This window comes from Chrysoperla carnea, chromosome 1 (assembly GCF_905475395.1).
Source record: "Chrysoperla carnea chromosome 1, inChrCarn1.1, whole genome shotgun sequence".
Lineage (NCBI taxonomy): Eukaryota > Metazoa > Arthropoda > Insecta > Neuroptera > Chrysopidae > Chrysoperla > Chrysoperla carnea.
Window position 1 is genome coordinate 29,017,257 of NC_058337.1, and position 18,889 is coordinate 29,036,145.

Here is an 18,889-nt window from a genome sequence, read left to right on the forward strand (position 1 = left end):
AATTCATTTTGTAGCCAAAAACTTTGAATTTAATTAGTTTTAATAAATGTAAATACTTAAAATTAAATTACTTTAATATTTTAAAACCAAGTTTAAATTTGTTACGATTTTATTTCCATCAATTAGCATATTTTTAGGGACATATATCGTAAATTATATTTTAAGTTTTTGAAATGATGATACAAAATTTTGACATTTAATACTTATCCAAACATTGAATTCCACGTATGCCCTCAATTTAAAAGGATTTATCCCATCTAAATGTATTTAAGGTATCGAAAAAGTACTAATTATATTCGTAATATTGCGAAACAACTTGTTTGCTATTATTTTAATTTATAAAAATATTGTTTTCCCATTTAAGGTAAAGCATAATTTAAGTTTTTACAACAATGGCAGATTTAACCGATTGGTTTAAATCGTTACCCTTTTTTACGAAATGGTGGTTAACGTTAACGCTTGGATTTTCTTTATTGGGACGTTTTCATATTTTACATCCATATTATCTAGTCTTATTATATGAACCAATAAAAAAATTTCAAGTAAGTACATTTTCATTCAATAAAGAATAACGAAGAGGAACTCCAAAAATATGAATAAATACGCTAAGTTTTTTTACCTCGTTGTAGATATGGCGTTTAGCAACAGGATTATTTTATTATCCCATCACACCACAAACTGGATTTCATTTTTTGATAAACTGCTATTTCCTATATCAATATTCACTGAGATTAGAAACAGGAGTTTATGCAGGAAAACCAGCTGACTATTTCTTCATGCTTTTATTTAATTGGGCATGTTGTGTGGTTTTGGGACTTCTTGGAGAATTTATTGTAAGTATATAAAAAAGTAGATCAAATAGTTGAGAAAGTTCTTAAGTGAGCTTTAAATTTTGGAACAATTCCATTAAATAGTTTCTCGGAAAATAGTTATAGTATAATGAATGTGTTGGGATGATTTCTTCATTGTGCCAAATCTAAGAATCAATCATCCGAAGTTATCACTTCAAAAATTGCTAATTTTTTCTAAAATTGGAATGTAGGTGTATAAAAAGAGGACAATTTTTGATTTGCAAAAATCTCAAAAGAGTTCTGCTATTGCAAACTGCCACGGAAATCCATTCCTTTAAGGATTATGCGGACCGGTGCTAATTCGATTTCATTAAAGGCATTACCAACCCGCGGATCACAGGGTGAAACCACGCGAGAAAAAATTCTCAATCCGTGACTCAAACTATATATCCACAGATATCCGTGTCTGAAATGATTGATAACTGGGAGTTTCAACCTCGCCAACTGGCGATAATAATTTGCACTAATAACAAAAGGAGTGGACCCGTTTTCAATTTTTCCAATTTAGACTACCAGATACCATTTTTAAAGGCCAATAAAAATATTCAAATCAGATAAATTCCGATAACTGGCGATAATAATTCGTACTAACTAAAACAGGAAGTGAACCCGTTTTCAGTAGTTCCAATTTAGACTTAACAATTGTTACTTATCATTTATCGATAGGCACGGATATTTTATAAATTCCGGTATCAAAAACGGAAAATATATCGTTAACATAATCATCGCTTTCTTTTTGATCCAGCGCCTCGTGGAATTAACCCTTTCAAAAATTGGTTTCTGACGATCAATATTTCTTAGCCTTACAAACTTTATACTAAACTTAACGTATGCTTGCGTTCAATAAAAACGCAACACTATATATATCAGATATATTTTCTAATTGAAAAATATACATTTTTTAATGTGTGTAGTGTCACCATATTTGATATATAGATAGTTATATTCAAAGTAAAAACTGGCTTCCGAGATAAAAACAAATTGAAATAGACTAATATGTATCATTTACAAATAATATTTTCAGTATATAATGGACCCAATGGTTTTATCGGTATTGTATGTTTGGTGCCAACTCAATAAAGAAGTACTCGTGAATTTCTGGTTTGGAACACGATTCAAAGCAATGTATTTACCATGGATCTTATTCTTGTTCAACTTAATTGTCTCTGGAGGGTAAGTTAGCGATTGAAAATATTATTTTCAATAAACTTTATAAGATAATTTATTTCAGAGGTGTTATGGAATTGATGGGAATTATAATTGGACACTTATACTTCTTCTTAATGTTCCAATATCCACAAGAGTTAGGCGGTCCAAGTTTGCTATCAACTCCAAATATTTTGTAAGTAATATGATTTAGCAGCACCCATAATGAAAAAATTACGAAGAAGTTAATTTAAAGTATCTTTGACGACCCTATATGATCTGCGGTGAGGCAACTACCTCAGAAATGAGGTAGCGCCATGGGTATCCAATCTACCAACTTCTCACTATAAAAAATAGTTAATTTAAATTTATTAAAAAATATAGGCAAAATTATTATATAAATGAGAACTTTTAAGTAACTCATATTGTTCAGAATATTTTATTAAAAAAATTAACTCTTTTGTAATTTTTTGGTTACCGATTCCGGTGCAGCTATTTGTTTTCTCTAAATTATAATATTAATAGATAATTTTTTGTTATAGAAAACGCTATTTCCCAGAAACAAGAGGTGTTCACGGTTTTGGATTACCACCACAAAGTAGGGCACAGCCAACTAGAGAACCAGCCGCTGGAGGAATATTTAGAGGGCACAACTGGGGTAGAGGGAACGTGTTAGGAGGAAATTAATAAGGTGTTTTTATTATTAAGTTTTTCTATGTACATTATAGATATTTAATTTAATTATTCTTTTTTGTTTATGAAAGAATAAAATAATGTTCTGACCAAAATAATATAAATTGTAATTATAAATTTTTAAGACAGCGAAATAAATGTGAAATAAACAAAAATTAATTTGTTCTTTTAATCCAAGCATTATTTCAACAGGGTGAGTTAATGAAACACAGTTTTTAGGTTTCTAATTAATTCGTTTTCCACTATGTTTTTAAATCTTTTGCTACGTTTTAATGAAAAGTATAATGCTACGAGGATAAAGAAAAATTTTAAAAAAGAATAAATCAAACAATTTCTGTTGGAAACATTTTTTCGAAATCATCAGATTTCACAGTAATATATAAAAATTGGTCGTCCCTCACTTGTCAGTTAGGATTCACCCACCCAAGAGTCCCAAGACAAATTCACAACAAGCTGCCTCACTTTGAAATTAAGAACTGTTAAGTAAGGAAAGTTGTTCTGGCACAAAAACTGGAATAACAAAATTGTATGAAAATGTGTATATGAATTCTCAAAGAGACGTTTGCCCACCGTATGAATAATGATCCGTAAAAATAATCCTCTAATGGTTTTTTTTAAATTTAATAATCAAAACAATTTAGCTTTGTAGATGAAGTCTTAAATAAAAATATAAAATGAAGTAACTAAGCCGATATAAACAGATCAAAATAATCACGGTAAAACGAGAGATTTGTCAAAAATTGTGGCCGTCCGCCGTAGTGAGTTGATATAAAAAACGTGGTAAAATCGGTGTAACGGGCTACCACGATAATAATACACAATGTTAAAGGTGTCACAATCGTGAACTCAGTATCTAAGTGCCCTGTACCTTAAATTTATTTTTAAATAGTGATCTATTTGTGTGTCTAGTTCGTTTTGTTACACCCAGTATATTACTAAGAAAATTTTATATTAAGGACAAATTTGATTACGATTTTAGAATTTAAAAATTAATTTAAGTTAAATTATTTAATTAATTTAATAATTTAAAAATAATTTAAAGTGTTGGTTAAAAGTAAATAAACAAATAAAATCGATTAATTTTTAATTGTGTTAGTTAAATTTTAAAATGACCGCGTAGTGATTATTCTTAAACGGAATAAGTATCGTAGAATAATTTACTTGTAGTGTTTACTGTTTTTAATCTTCCTTTTTCATTCACCATTTACGAAGGTAATGTTTCATTCCTCTTTGAAAATTTATTTCATTTTATCCATATATTTCTAAACAATCTGTTATCATTTTGTTTAGAATATTTGTTAATAATTACATATTTTGTTATGTAGTAATTAGTTTTATTTATATTTTAGGTGTAATATAAATATTTATTCACAATGTCGGATGTTGAGGTGTAAGTAACCTTATTTTGTATTTATTTTAAAACGTGTTTATCATGATGATTTTTAAGGCAGGCTCCCTCTTCTGAGAGAACCCAAATTTTTAAAAAAATTTGCTGAGAAATTGCCTTCTGATTAAATTTTTATAATGTCGAATATTGTAATTTGATTTTGTAAGATCATAGTTTTTAAATACAAGGTACTTATTTTAGCGATGATGTTCCTTCCGCAGTTACTGCTGGAGGTTCCATGGATGTGAACCAAGCTTTACAAGAAGTTTTAAAGACATCTTTGATCCACGATGGAGTTGTTCATGGATTACATGAAGCTGCTAAAGCCCTTGACAAGTAAGTTAATATTATATATGAAATTATACGTTAGGTAGAGAAATGGTCTCCATCAATCCAACACTTAATTACTAATTTCGTGTTTTATAATAAATACACTCAAAAGTCGGGATTTGAACTCCAGATCTCTTTTAATTGTGATAGTTAAATATAATGAAGGCCATTACTCTATCAAACGTTCTATTAAAAAATTGGCTACGATTTGCTTGCGGTCATTAATGTTTTCAATATTATTGAACTGTTTTTACTTAGCCAAGATTATAATATGACATGCTCATAGTACCGGTAGTTGTCTTTATATGCAATTACTAGTTTCCCTGCTATGTCACAATAAAAATATATTTAAAATAAGTATTTTTTTGTCTTCTAACATTAAAATTTTATATTTCATTAATTTCTATTTTCGTATCAAAACTAACAAATCGTTTCTTTAAACAGATTGTGCATTGGGACAAAATCCCATATTTAAAATCGAAATCGTTCTTTAATTCGAATATTTCTTATCACTTAAATAGAAAGTAAATAAATTCACGACAATCAAGTTAATTTTTGAGCCTTTGATATGGAAAAATACAAACTCACTTTTTAGAGCGATTACGGTTCATAGAAAACGAATTTTCATTTGTATAGTTCAAAAACAACTCGTCTAGCTAAGGTGAAAAAATTTATTTCACAGGAATCCATCGGTAAAAGTTTTTGTTAGTTTTGTTGCTCAGGTAAACAGTGATGTTTAGGAAAAAATGTTTCCAACAAAACTTTTTAAGGTATTTCTATTAACATGAAAGAACGCGATGCGATGTCTTTCAGACAAAAAATTATAGTTCTTTAACTAGTAGTGTATTATTTAAATAAATCTGTTAATACTGTACGAATACTATCATATATTGTCCATCTGTCTATTGTCCATTATTGTCCATTGCGTATCATCATATTTCATAGTCACAGCACATAGTAAATTCAACAACGTTGTCGCTTATACAGCTTAACTTTTGATTAGACTAAATATTCGTAAAAAAATAAACTTCGTTTATTGTTTTTTCGTAAACTTAAACGGCAAAGTACAAAATTTCGAATTTTTTCAAAATAAAAAAGTATTTTCGTGTTTTTTGATCAATTTTAAACAAGAAAGTGCACTTGTGATTTTCTTTTAGGCGTTTAGGTCAGGTTAGAGTGGCTATCCTAGGGTGGAACACACTTAGACCATGGGGCCCGCCTCTAGGCGTTTAGTTTTCCAAATAAAAATTCTTGAAAAATTAATATTCGATTTTAAGAAAAATGCGTTATTTTATTAGAATCTGAGGGAATTCGTCTAGCTAACGTAGCTTTCGCGCTATTCATTTTATTACACATTAAATATTGACAACTGAAAATTTATAGCAGCTAACAGAGACGGACAATAGCCCTAAAAATTGTTGGTAATTAATAAATCTTTGGTAATTTTTCGTGCACATGTCGTTAGAAATACTTTAATTAAACTCACTTTATAAAAAATTCAGTCTGATATCTCTTCGTTTTTGAGTTATCGTTTTCACGGACAGGCACGCATCCGAAAATGAACTAATTAGGTGGTTTTATGAACATCCATATCTAAATTTGTTCGAAGCATCAATATTTCCTTCAACCCTGAAAATCAACCCTTGATTTTCATTAGTTATATCTTGTAGGAAGTGATTTCATATAATTTTTTCTAATATCATAATTACATTGTTTTAGGAGACAAGCTATGTTATGTGTTCTTGCTGAAAATTGCGATGAGCCAATGTACAAAAAATTAGTTTGTGGTTTATGTAACGAACATCAAATTCCATTAATTAAGGTTGATAATAACAAAAAATTAGGAGAATGGGCCGGACTATGTAAAATTGACAGCACGGGCAAAGCACGTAAAGTTGTAGGATGTTCATGTGTTGTCATTAAGGTTTGTTCATTTTTTGTTTACTATTGAAATTTTTGGTAATTTTTTTTTGTGATGATTTAAAGGCAGGCTCCCTCTTCTGAGAGAACCCAAATTTAAAAATCATGCTGATAAAATCTGCCTACTGAAAAAAATCTCAAAAATATAGTTTGTGAATTTAGAAAAAAAAAAAGAATTTAACGATTATCTTTCTTTTTGTTCATAGGATTATGGAGATGAATCACAAGCTCTTGATGTCCTTAAAGATTACCTTAAGTCTGGTAAATCATCCAAGTAAATTTTGTATTATTAAATAATAAAAAAATTATAAAATTTAAATTAGACTTTTATTTTCAATTCATTAAATTATTAACAATTTTCAGAAATTTAATTTGCTAAACAGTTTTCTTTATGCTGTGGCCAATGGTTTACTTGACATTCACTAAAAAAAAATAATATTATGAAGTATTCGTGAATATTACTTACTATATACAGGGATCATTAAGACTTACCGACCGCAGTACCATTCATTTTTACATTTGGAACATTTTTTTAAACCATTGCGACCACAACCCGCACAAATTTGACCTTGATTATTTTCCGATTTTTCTATCATTTTTTCGAGAAAATCAGTATTGTACGCATCATTTAAACTAAAAATTATTTTTTAATTTAAAACTTTCTTTGCAAATTCCACTTTTGCTAAAGGTAGAGTTATTTTGTTATTTAGAATAATAACACTAGCCAAGACAAACTTTGTCCTAGGAGCATGTATTTTTTGATAGGTTTTGACGTGCTTAATGTGAATCTTAGTGCAATATTTATAATAATATTGCACTAATTATAATAATTCATGAGTAAAAAATAACCATACTTGATACAATTATACGTGCATTTTAACTATAATAAATATATGATTTCTCGAAGAGCAAAAAAGATCAAAAGCATTAAAAAAGTATTTTAAAGAAAGAGGGAAGTAAAATAGTGGTTTCCAAGTTTTAATAACACGAATTCATCACCCCATGGCATCAATGTGACAAAAAAAGAATCAATTTTTTTGTTTCGACCAGTGTAACGTAGAGATTTTATGGACAAAACTCGACGAAAACAATTCGTAAAAAATCCCAATACTTTCACCGCCTCCATGTAAGGCTTAACGAGATTAATAAATTTAAAGGTGGCAAACCTAAATTTTGGTATGAGAAGAAGATATTGTGAAAGAGAGGAAAATCTTAAATATTAATGAAATTACCTATTAGCAATTTCCAAAAGTTCATCTTTATTAGTTGTAAAAAATCGTTTAGCATGTGTAATCGTCATCGATTTTAACTTCTTTGATATAGAACTTAAAATTTTTTGTTTTATCTAAAAGTATACACAGACTATCATTTTACATTTCATGTAAGTTTATATGTCACTAAAAATCCAATAGAATGAAATTCTTAAGGTGGGTATCAGATAAAATTACTCCTTTATATTTGCGAAGGAATTCGAAACTCATTAGTTTTGCCTGATACACAACAACTCCGGAAAATGGTTAAAAATGTATATTTTCTAATCAACTTAAAACGAAATAATTTTTTTAACTTTTATAGATAAAAAATCGAAATATACGATACATAATTTGTCATTATAAAAATAATGTTGCTTTTTTTTCATTTTTCGAGGGAATAAAAAAAATGGTTATAAAAATACAAAAAGAGTATTTTATCTGATCCCAAAAAACTTCAATTTAGTGTATCATGAATAGATAACTAATGATTTATTTACCTCGGGGACCAACTCAATAATAATCGGTTTTTTCTGTGATGGAGGATCGCTTACACTTAATTGGCATAACCATTGTTTTAGATCAATTAAAGGCGGTATTTGATCTAAAACTACTTCTGTTAAGTATTTCTGTAACTAATTAAGTAATTAAAATTATTTTAAAAGCCTATGATATATTTCGAAATAATAGAAATGCATTAAATAATAGAAAAATTAACGCAGGTTTATTGTCAACAATGTTAACTGTGATGAAAGTTATACTATATTAATCAAGAATGTAATGCTAGTTGCAAAATATATATATTGTACCATATATGTAATATTCCTATACGGTCAGTTCCTATAAGATGTCCCTACAATGTGAGACAGATAGTTCTCGTGCTCTTTATCCTTCATGTGCATCTGCTAATATTATTTTAGGGAATTGCCAAGTTGACCAGCATGCGCATGAAGGCCAAAGTCTTTTGGAGGGTAGAGAAAATAATATATTGTTGGCCCCGTCGTGGTCAACGTCTCTTGGAGGGTAGAGAGAATAATATATATTGTTGGTTCCGTAATGTTGGGACATTTTGTCCCATGCCAACTGACCATATAGGAGTATTACATAAATGAATTGTATTCTTGAAAGATTGAATAATATATTATTTTGTACTTTTCAAAGCAAAAAATATATCCTTACGCATTTTATGACTTACACGTATTAGTTGATTTTTTCGATATTCATTGTATTCATAAATATTAGGAGTATTTGAATTCATCAAAATTTGCCGTAAAGCTAACCATACATGCGCTTCATGTCCAGTTAATTTCATTTCAGCTTCACCCGTTACAACTTTCCATTTTCCTTCTAAAATTCAAATTACAAAAATTATAACATTTGTATTCTTAACAATATAATCTTCAGAATAATTACCGATATAATGCAGAGTTTCGTTCTTAGAATTCACTTTAATCCATGGTTTATCTTCAATTAATTGGACTAATAGTAATGGAACATCTAACGTTGTTAACATACGATTAGTCGCACACAGCGGAAATCTGTAAATAAGAAACTTAATTTAGTTTTTTTAAATAGTTTTCTGTGGTCCTATTAAAAATACCATATCTTGATACATTTAGCAGTTTTTGATCTAATAACGAACAAAGTAAAATACGTCACAATTTTATTAATTTAACTTTACCTCTCTACATTTACAATTATATGAAATATTATTGAAATACAACGCATTCCAATATCAAACACCAAATTGTCTCTTTGCCGTGGGAATTCTTCACGGACAATTTGTTCTATATCTGTAATATTTTCACCATCAGTTACCGACGTTTTTATTTTCGATTTTAATGCAATTACACATGTAATAGCATCATAAACATAATCGATTAGATCCAAGACCACATCATTTAGAACTTCACAGCTATCTGCATGATAGAGCACAATTTCCAGCAAAGATATAGCTGTCGCTTCATGATATAACTGAAACAAAACGGCAAATAAGTATGAATATTTTAGAAGGATTAAATGATTATTTAACACTTTATTCCAATACACTGTACTTAACAAATAAAAGCTTTAGCAAACGGGCTTAAAAGTTAAAGGCATTAGACAAACTTGAATAGCTTTTTGGAGGTGTCGCTTCATAATATTGGATTCCCACATCAATATAAAGTGGGCACCAATATGTGATCGCCATTTCAAAATTTTTTGTGTTTTGCAAAATATAAAAATTGAAAAATGATTTAAAATCGGTTTTTCATAATTTTTTTAACTGCGGTTTCAGATAAAAATAACCTTTAGGCGACTGCGTCAAAAACCACTATATAAAAGTTCTAGCCGCGGGACCGAATCTAATTATTCACCTTTTACTTGTACTATCTTATATATTAGATTAATTTTGCAAATTATGAATTTTTTATTTCGGTAAAAATTTAAATTAAGTAAAATACCGAGTTTACTGTAGTTTTACCGAATCTTAACGTTTCTTAAAGGCATCACATCTACAGTTTATTGTTCGAAATGGTCTGGCGACACTTTTAATTACATAAAATCTACTTACAGCTGAATACAGAAAGAATGTATTTTCTGGTTCAGGTTGAAGTTTTAAGAGTCGTGGTAAAATTTTAGTTCGCCATACGCTCATTAAAATAGCTTCATGTACCAAAATACTCAATTTATTGTATGAAACTAAAAATTCCTTAATTGCTTCTTCTCGTAATTCACTAGCCTCTAAAACAGCTTGTTGATTTAGTTTTTGTAAGCGTTGGTGCCAATTGATCCATCTACGAAAATTATTGAAATTAATGATTAATTATAGCTACAGGATTATTTTTATACTTTTTAGTTCCAATATCTTCTATAGTTCCAATACTGATATTATTTATGTAAAATTCGGCTTCGCTTGCGAGTAAAACGTTTTCAGTCATCGTGTAAATTAAATTTTTTTACCAAAAATATTTCTGTCACTCGGTTACGATGGAAAACTTTCGTTTGGATTTAAAAAGAAATATTGATCAAACATGTTGTCTGTTTTTATAATGAAAATTTGTTGTCTAGTTCTACCAAGGGTACAAGTTTTTCTGGTACGTTTATGTTAAACCTGTTGAATATTTTGGATAGGTAAAAATAAGGGTAAATGTAGACCCGAGTTTTCGTTTGGCGAAATGAAAGTTTTTACATATCTGCCCAAATTAGTAACAAGATTAATTATTATAAAAATGTATGAGAAATTCTTATATTTATATTAAATTATTTTAAATTTTGAAAATAAAAATTCCATTTTATAAGTAAACATGCTGCAAAATTTGTATACAGGGTGTACAGGTTGTTCCATTTTCTAAATATTGTGTTTAAATATTGTGTTTAATACAGTAAGGAATAATGGTAGTAGGAATTGTACAGGGGATAAATCAAAAATTTACGCATCTTAAATTGTTATATATTCAATTGAGAATGAAATATTCCCATTGGGAAAATTTTTAAGTTTGAGTGTATTTTATTTGAAAAAATTGATTTGTTGGATTGGCTTTAGTTGAGTTCAGCAAACGGATTCGGAGAGGTAAATTTCCCTGTACAATTTCCAAACCGGTACACCCTGTACAAACCGGTACAATTTCCCTCTCGTCTCTCCAAAAAGTGAGAAAGTAAACTTTGACGGTTGAATGTGCAGGTCATGGACGTACCGAGAAGGGAGACCAGGCTACTGCTTTAAAATTCCTTCGCATACTATCGAAATAAAATGTTTTTATATGAGCTTTTTGTAGGTAGGTGTAATTGTATTTGCACTTGTAACGAGAACACCAAGGATTCTGCCATCGACTTTCTAGTATTAGAAATGCCAATGAATAATACCATTGACTTTCTGTTTTTTATGAAATTGGATTTAAAAATATACGTTTTTATTTTTTATTTGTGATAAAGTATGTAAAATATTGAGAATTTATGTCACATTTTTGTAATAAAATAGAAACTGTGAAACAATTCTGATCATAGATAAATACTATTACAATATCTTTGATTCTGATACACTCTGTGTACGTTGCTATTGGTTACGAAACACCTGTGAACAAAAACAACTTGTCAAACCTTCAACATGACGTATTTCAAATATCTGTTTTTATTTCTATTTTAAGTTTTAAAGAACTTTAAAAGTTAAATAGTGTTTTCAAAAATTAAAATTTTTAAAAGATCTGTTTAAATAATGGATATAAAGACGTTGTTAAAGAAACGTGTAGAAAAAATAAGAGGTTTGTTAAAAATTCAAATAGAAAAACTTCCTAAATTTGATTAAAGTGATAATACAAATGTTTTTTCAGTTGAACGTAACGAAAAGAATTTAACAGAAGAAGATGTACAAGAAATTAATAAGAAAATTGAAGATGAACAATTTCAAAAATTATATAAAAATTGGAAGGGTACACTACCGGAAGATGTTGACGAGACTTACAAAGTAATACCGAAATTTTATTTTAAATTACCTAAACATAATGAAATTCTTCCACAAAAATTGCGTGAAGAAACTCGTGCATTATTTTTACAAAGACGTAGTCGAGGTTTATTAGATGATAAAGAGTTGAAGACATTATGGTCGTTATTAGATCAACATCATTCACCACCATATAACCCCGAAGAACAGTTTATTAACTATACGGATTTCTTGAAAGTTGCGTCGTTACATCCAAAATGTAAATCATATTTTACGGCAACAGTTTTTGCGAAATTACAACAAGGTGATCCGTATGGACGTATTTCGATAGTTGCATTATTTAATTATGTTATGCGAAAAGTTTGGGTTTATCAAACAAGAATTGGTTTATCATTATACGATATCACAGGTCAAGGATATTTACGAGAATCGGTAAGATTAATCATTGAATAGTTTTTCCTTTATTATTGATTTCCAAAAAATGCTCATTTTAATTGCTTAATATAAAATCACTTGGTTTTCTAATAAAAATCACTCGATAGTCGTGAAAAATTATTTGATAACGAAATTTTAGCCTGAAAAGCGATTTTTTTTTAAAACGTCGACATCCTGAAAACGGTGAGGTAAGGTTAAAAAAGTCCAATTTTTTTTAAATCAAATATTTGATCAAAAACACAATATAATCGATAATTTTGTCAATATCTATTATTCATCAAAACGAATTTTTTTTTGAAAGCTATACTATAAAACGGCGAGGTTTAGGAAAAATGTTTAACAAAAAACGTTTAGAATAGCTCAAAGTATAATATCCAATAGAATTTTTTTCTATTTTTATGATTTTTCATCATGATTGATAATTACGAACTTGTAAGCGTGCTCATGCACGTAAATTTAAAGCCTATACTTACTGACCAAACTGACTTTTTCTACACCTTCATACGAACAGTTTGCGCTCATTCCCGTAAAAATCGGAGTTGTACTTTTAAATTCCGACTTTTTAGTCATTTTGCGGTTTTATTATCTCGATTAACTATCAAACTCATTTATTTATTTATTTACTTATTTTTATAACGTAAAATTGAAAGAATTGGTAGAAATGCAATAGTAAAATCATTAAGTGTGTTTTGCCAATGTTGTAAAATGAGTGTGAAATAAAATTAATTGTTTTATACGTCTGTCAATAACACTTCTGATGGAAAAAATATTTGAATAAATAATAAGCCTTGGGAATTTTGAATTTCTCAACGTTTTTGGACTGTCCAAAGTCTTAATAAGTCTGAATAACTTTGAGTTAGACAGTTCAAAAACGTTGAGAAATGCAGAGTTATTCAGAGTTCATAAGACTTTTCCAGAGTTTTTAAGACTTATTCTTTCTTCAAATAATTTTTCGACGAGGGACTCATCTAAGTCCTGACGTTTTTCGCCTATAACAGCTAGAATAAAATAATTTTACTTTTTTAAAGGATTTGGAAAACTACATTCTTGAATTAATACCTACATTACCACAATTAGAAGGATTGGAAAAATCATTTCATAGTTTTTATATGTGCACTGCAGTTCGAAAATTTTTCTTCTTTTTGGATCCTTTACGAACAGGCCGAATTCGTATACAAGACATTTTAGCATGTAGTTTTTTAGATGATTTATTAGAGGTAACTAAATTGATTATCATTTTGTATGAGCAGTACGTATAATATCCTACGAATAATTTGCGCTAAAATGATGCTTTCAAATTAGAAAATTAAGCTTTAAAAAGGATTCATATAGTGAGCCATGTTTTCTTAAGTTTTTGAGTATATCGATAATATTATTTTCAAATTATAATGTTAGGCTCTATTAGTTATAAAAAATAGATTGCCATTGTTTTATTAAGTAATCCACATCTTGACTACATTAGCTTCAAATCTTTGTAATACCATCTTTGCAAATTTTGTACATAAATTCATTTATCCTAACTAAGTTGGCTACATATGGAAAATTTTTTTATTATAAGGTTTACGAAAAAAATTTATTCTTTATTAAAAGCTCTGCCTTCAAAAATATTAACATTCAGCTATTCACTTTTGACATCGAATATACAGGGTGTTGACAAATTGAGAAAATTCGATAGGAATGTTAATGGCCGTTTAGAAATGTAGACCATTTTCGAGAAATGTATGAGTATATTTAAAGAATTTTGTAAAAGAACAATGTACGGAACACGAAGGTTGATACGGTGAGGCAAAAGCAAACTGAAGACAACTGTTTAGAAATGAATTGTTAAGGATTGGGATGTTTTGACCACTTCAATTTCAAATTAAATTTTGCAAATCCTATTTAGAAAACACGTTATCTGTTATCTAAATTAACCAGTCATCGTACTTAAAATGTTTATTTGTTAATTTGAAACATTTATAACAAAATAATTAATACACAAAAATTATTTTTCATACATTATGTTACAATTATTATTGTTGACGTTAGTAAAAACAGTTATTTTCAGTTCGTTTTTGCCTCAACGTATCCACCTATGCGTTCCAAATTTCTTTTTTTAAGATTTCTTGAACCGTTTCTCTTATTATCTGTTCAAAATGGTCTACATTCCTAAACGGCTATTAACATTCCTATAGAACTTTCTCAATTTGTGGACACCCTGTATATTCGGTGTCAAAAGTGAATAGCTGAATGTTAAAATTTTTGAAAGCAGAGTTTTTTAAATAGAATAAAAAGAAGTTTTCCATATGTTGCCAACTTAGCTAGACACCTTGTATATCTTATTCATAGGATATTTGTAGAGCTCTCGAACAAATATTAATTTGCAAGGTTTAACTTAATTTTTATTCAGTTAAGGGATGAAGATTTTCCAAAAGATATGCAAGAACAAAATTGGTTTTCAGCACCAAGTGCACTTCGTGTATATGGACAATATCTAAATTTAGATAAGGATCATAATGGGATGTTGAATAAAGAAGAATTAGCAGGATACGGTACTGGAACATTAACTGGCGTGTTTTTGGATCGCGTGTTTCAAGAATGCTTAACATATGATGGTGAAATGGATTATAAAACATATTTAGATTTTGTTTTAGCCCTTGAAAATCGACATGAACCACAATCCCTGCATTATTTATTTCGAATACTTGATATTAATTCACAAGGATATCTGACAGCTTTTAATTTGAATTACTTCTTTCGTGTAAGTTTCAAAATTATATTTAAAAAAATAAAACTGAGATTTTTATATCAAAATTTAGGTCTAAAGAAGACACATTTGTTTCAAAATTTTTTTTTAGAAAAATGTTTATCGCTTCCACACTTTATAGATTGTAGTCTTCTTTATCGACAAGCAGGAATTTTTGTTGAATAATTTTTTCTCGTTAAATTTCATTTATTTTTGGGATGACGATCGCGATTGATACTTATTTTTATATTTACGATATACGATTTATTATTTTAGAAAAAAAAACTTTACCTGTATATTACGGCAGAATTTGAGCAGTTTTCTGAGCCATTAAGTTTTGATATTTTCAGGCTATTCAAGAACAACTTGTATCCCACGGTGCCGAGCCTGTTATTTTTGAAGATATTAAAGATGAAATATTTGATATGGTGAAACCAGCTGATCCAACAAAAATTACTTTACAAGATTTGATATCTTGGTAAGTAATTAAAATTTTTTTATTTATTTACCAGATATCGTATTCGAATTTCGGGTAAAAATCGGTAAAAAATTTTCTAAAGGTCAGAAAAGTGCCGTTTCTAAAAAACTTGCGATAAGGCAAGAACAAACATGCTTAGCGTTCTTAGCAACGTCGTTCAGGGTGTGTACTTTTGCTATCTAGAATGAATCTTAATGCTTTCCAAATTTATTCCTTAGATGATAGTTCTTAAGAGATACCTATTATTAAGAAGTAAAACGTTTTTCGTTTAATTGTTTAATTATTATTTTTTATACTATTTGGATTTTCCTTATTGATTTTAGTGGACAAGGCGATACAATGATCAGTATTTTAATTGAATATCATGGCTTTTGGGCTTATGAAAATCGAGAAGCAATAGCAGCTGATGTTGGAGGCGATGACTCACATCGAGTTTAAATGGTTTTTAATAAACTTTTATTTTTAAGTGTTGTGATTTAAGTGTACTTAATTTTTTAAACTCGTTGTTTTTAAAATAAATTATTTTGTTTTAAAATTCCGATTTTGATTAATTACCCAGAAACCCAAACTTTAAAATTTCTATTTATAATTAAAACTCTATCAATTTGGTTATTTTAAAAACATAAATTACCTCAAAAAATTTCAAGTATCTGTAACTTGATAAATTTTTCGTTTTTCCTATCTAAAAAGTTTTTATTACACGGGCTTTGTTGAAAAACATTACAGCAACCGCGGTGGATTTGAATCGATTTCGAAAAAAATATTGCAATTGTAAAAAAGTACTTTAAAAATATATTTATTCTATGAATCATTTTTTAATTATTAGCAAGTAAATTTGAAATCGACGCGAATCATATCTTTAGCTAGAAATCAATTCATTGGGAGTGATCGCGACTTCATAACGTAATTGCTCACAGTGGGAATTATTGAAAAAAGTATTTATTTTACGATTATATTTTCCTTTTTTTGTATTTTATGTTGTAAAAATGATACTTTTTTGGACCAAAAGAGTCATTCTGACTAAAAATTATGCATGTATTGAATTTTCATTAGTTCAGGTAAGTAGATAAAGGGCGCCTAAATGAGCAGCTTCAAACTATTTACATATACATACTGTCCCATAATTGAACTGAATAGGTGGCATTTTTTGATCTCTATGAAAATTCCTGTTTGCTGACAGCAAGGTTACACAATTCTTTGGTGAAACTACAGATAACAAGGGCCTAGTAATCAACAAGGGCAAATCCAAAGACAGTTATCGGGTCAATATAACCCTTCCCTCATCTATAAATTAAGAAACACAATTGGGTTGTTGAATAAAAAATAATCATATTTTGTACTTTAATTCAATTTTTTATCATAAATACTATTGAACTTCGCCAAGAGAACTGTTTAAAAGCTATGTGTAATTTAATATAAGTTAATTAAAATAAATAAAATTTTAAAAATAATTCACAGATTGCAAACGTTATTTAGGCATAGTGTGTTATGTTCGTGACGTAGAAATGTTAAAATACAAAAGCTTATTTATAAATATAAACATGCATACGTAATATTATTACGTCACACGATGTTTAACGAAAATTTTTTCTTCGGGCTTTTTCGTTTCTCTTTTGAAAATTATATAAAATTATATTTAACTTTCAAATTATTATGAAAAAATACAAAATAAGAACAGTTTTGTTATATAACTTATAAGCGATATTTCCATTTATGTCAAAAAAATTTTGTTCAACAACTAAGTTGTTCCAAAAATAAATAAATCGCAAAAACCTCATAAATAGAGAGGCGCGGTAATTTAATTTCATATAACAAAAAAAATACAGTGCACAAATCGCTACAAAAATTAGATATAAATTAAATTATTTACTGATCAAAATCCGTTCATGAAAAGTTTATGTATGAACTCCTACACAACAAACTTTCTATCTTGATGACCATCGCTTAGCAAAAAATTAAAAAAATTTAAAAAAACAGGTATGAAGAATCGCATAATTATCTTTTTAATAGCAAATTTTTACGGGAAAACTTTGTTGTATGTGAAATAATTTTCGTAGTTTTATTTTAATTTCTGAACATTCTGAGCTGATAAACGATTTTTTAACCCCCGATGCAAAAAGAGGGTAGTATAGCACTAGTTTTACCGCTATGTGTGTTTGTCTGTCTGTTTGTGGCATCGTGGCTCCTAAACGGATGAACCAATTTTGATATTTTTTTTTTTTTTGAAAGGTAATTTAATCGAGATTGTATTTAGTTGGAAAATCGGTTCAGTTTGGTGAGACCTGTAAGGAAAAACCGTATTTTTCAGGGATTTTTTTAATTTGGTAAATTTCACTTGTATGTAATTTTATTTTCTCGACAAACAATATTGAAAAAAGGTAATTGTTGCAAAAATTGAGAAAATATGCTCTTTCCTGTCTCCCCAGAAGAAACCTCTGATCACATCCCTGGAGAAGTTTCTATGGCTGTATGTGCTTGTATTATTATACCATGTATATATGAAATATACATAGTATATTAAGTTTAGTCCCAAGTTTGTAACGCTTAAAAATATTGATAGTACGAAAAAAATTTTGGTATAGGTGTTCACAAAATCACCTAATTAGTCCATTTCCGGTTGTCTGTCTGTCTGTCGTCTGTCCGTCTGCATCACGATTACTCAAAAACGAGAAAAGATACAAGATGATATTTTTACAGCGTATTCAGGACGTAAAAATTGAGGTCGAGTTCGTAAATGAGAAACATAGGTCAATTGGGTCTTGGGTACGTAGGATCTATCTTGTAAAACGTTAGAGATAGAACAAAAGTTTAAATGTAAAAAATATTCCTTATAAAAAAGTAAACAACTTTTATTTGAAACACTTTTTCATAAACTCCATTGTTTAGCCGTGAGGGCGCAAAATAGGCGTAATTTTTTTAGTTTGTATTAGATGGGAATATTAGTTATGTATGTGTTACATGTATGTATGTGTAATGTAACAGAGTAATAAATACTGTCTATACATATTATTTCAACAATTAACTCAATCAATTGTTTGTTTTCACTTGTTAATAATTAAATTTTAAAATGATTTCAATACATAATTAAAATTGATTACCTATTCTTTCTCAAAACATTGTAAATAATTTTTTTAACAATTATAATAATGTACATATTTGAGAAAAAAGACTCATTACTCAGTACAAGAATACTTAGTTAATATTATATTGTCTTCATGTACTCCACAATGTCGTAGTAATATTTGTTCCTTTTC

The 18,889-nt window shown here is 28.6% G+C and overlaps 4 protein-coding genes across 5 annotated transcripts; 3 read left to right on the forward strand and 1 right to left on the reverse strand.

The window, feature by feature from the left end:
• The first annotated feature begins 192 nt into the window (after positions 1-192).
• LOC123290897 (derlin-1) lies at positions 193-2,806 on the forward strand. Of its 2 annotated transcripts, XM_044871264.1 has the most exons (6): positions 193-272; positions 365-542; positions 630-833; positions 1,876-2,024; positions 2,083-2,193; positions 2,540-2,805. In XM_044871264.1, the coding sequence occupies exons 2-6, from the start codon at positions 393-395 to the stop codon at positions 2,682-2,684; spliced, it is 759 nt and encodes a 252-aa protein (XP_044727199.1). In that variant the 5' UTR covers positions 193-272; positions 365-392; the 3' UTR covers positions 2,685-2,805. The 2 variants fall into 2 exon arrangements, with proteins under 2 accessions (XP_044727199.1, XP_044727201.1); XM_044871266.1 differs by lacking the exon at positions 193-272 and having other exon boundaries at positions 368-542; positions 2,540-2,806.
• Positions 2,807-3,839: 1,033 nt separating this feature from the next.
• Positions 3,840-6,646, forward strand: LOC123290901 (40S ribosomal protein S12). Its single transcript, XM_044871271.1, has 5 exons — positions 3,840-3,902; positions 4,040-4,080; positions 4,279-4,413; positions 6,127-6,331; positions 6,534-6,646. Exons 2-5 carry the CDS (start codon positions 4,064-4,066, stop codon positions 6,603-6,605), a joined length of 429 nt encoding a protein of 142 aa, XP_044727206.1. The 5' UTR covers positions 3,840-3,902; positions 4,040-4,063; the 3' UTR covers positions 6,606-6,646.
• A 48-nt stretch (positions 6,647-6,694) lies between these two features.
• LOC123298014 (zinc finger MYND domain-containing protein 10) lies at positions 6,695-10,543 on the reverse strand. Its single transcript, XM_044879917.1, has 9 exons — positions 10,410-10,543; positions 10,132-10,354; positions 9,259-9,551; positions 8,991-9,115; positions 8,773-8,924; positions 8,078-8,212; positions 7,560-7,672; positions 6,820-6,960; positions 6,695-6,749 (listed from the first exon to the last, which is right to left on the reverse strand). Exons 1-9 carry the CDS (start codon positions 10,496-10,498, stop codon positions 6,695-6,697), a joined length of 1,326 nt encoding a protein of 441 aa, XP_044735852.1. The 5' UTR covers positions 10,499-10,543.
• A 1,120-nt stretch (positions 10,544-11,663) lies between these two features.
• Positions 11,664-16,110, forward strand: LOC123290894 (serine/threonine-protein phosphatase 2A regulatory subunit B'' subunit gamma-like). Its single transcript, XM_044871260.1, has 6 exons — positions 11,664-11,818; positions 11,888-12,429; positions 13,461-13,649; positions 14,822-15,172; positions 15,508-15,635; positions 15,959-16,110. The coding sequence occupies exons 1-6, from the start codon at positions 11,773-11,775 to the stop codon at positions 16,071-16,073; spliced, it is 1,371 nt and encodes a 456-aa protein (XP_044727195.1). The 5' UTR covers positions 11,664-11,772; the 3' UTR covers positions 16,074-16,110.
• Positions 16,111-18,889: the final 2,779 nt, after the last annotated feature.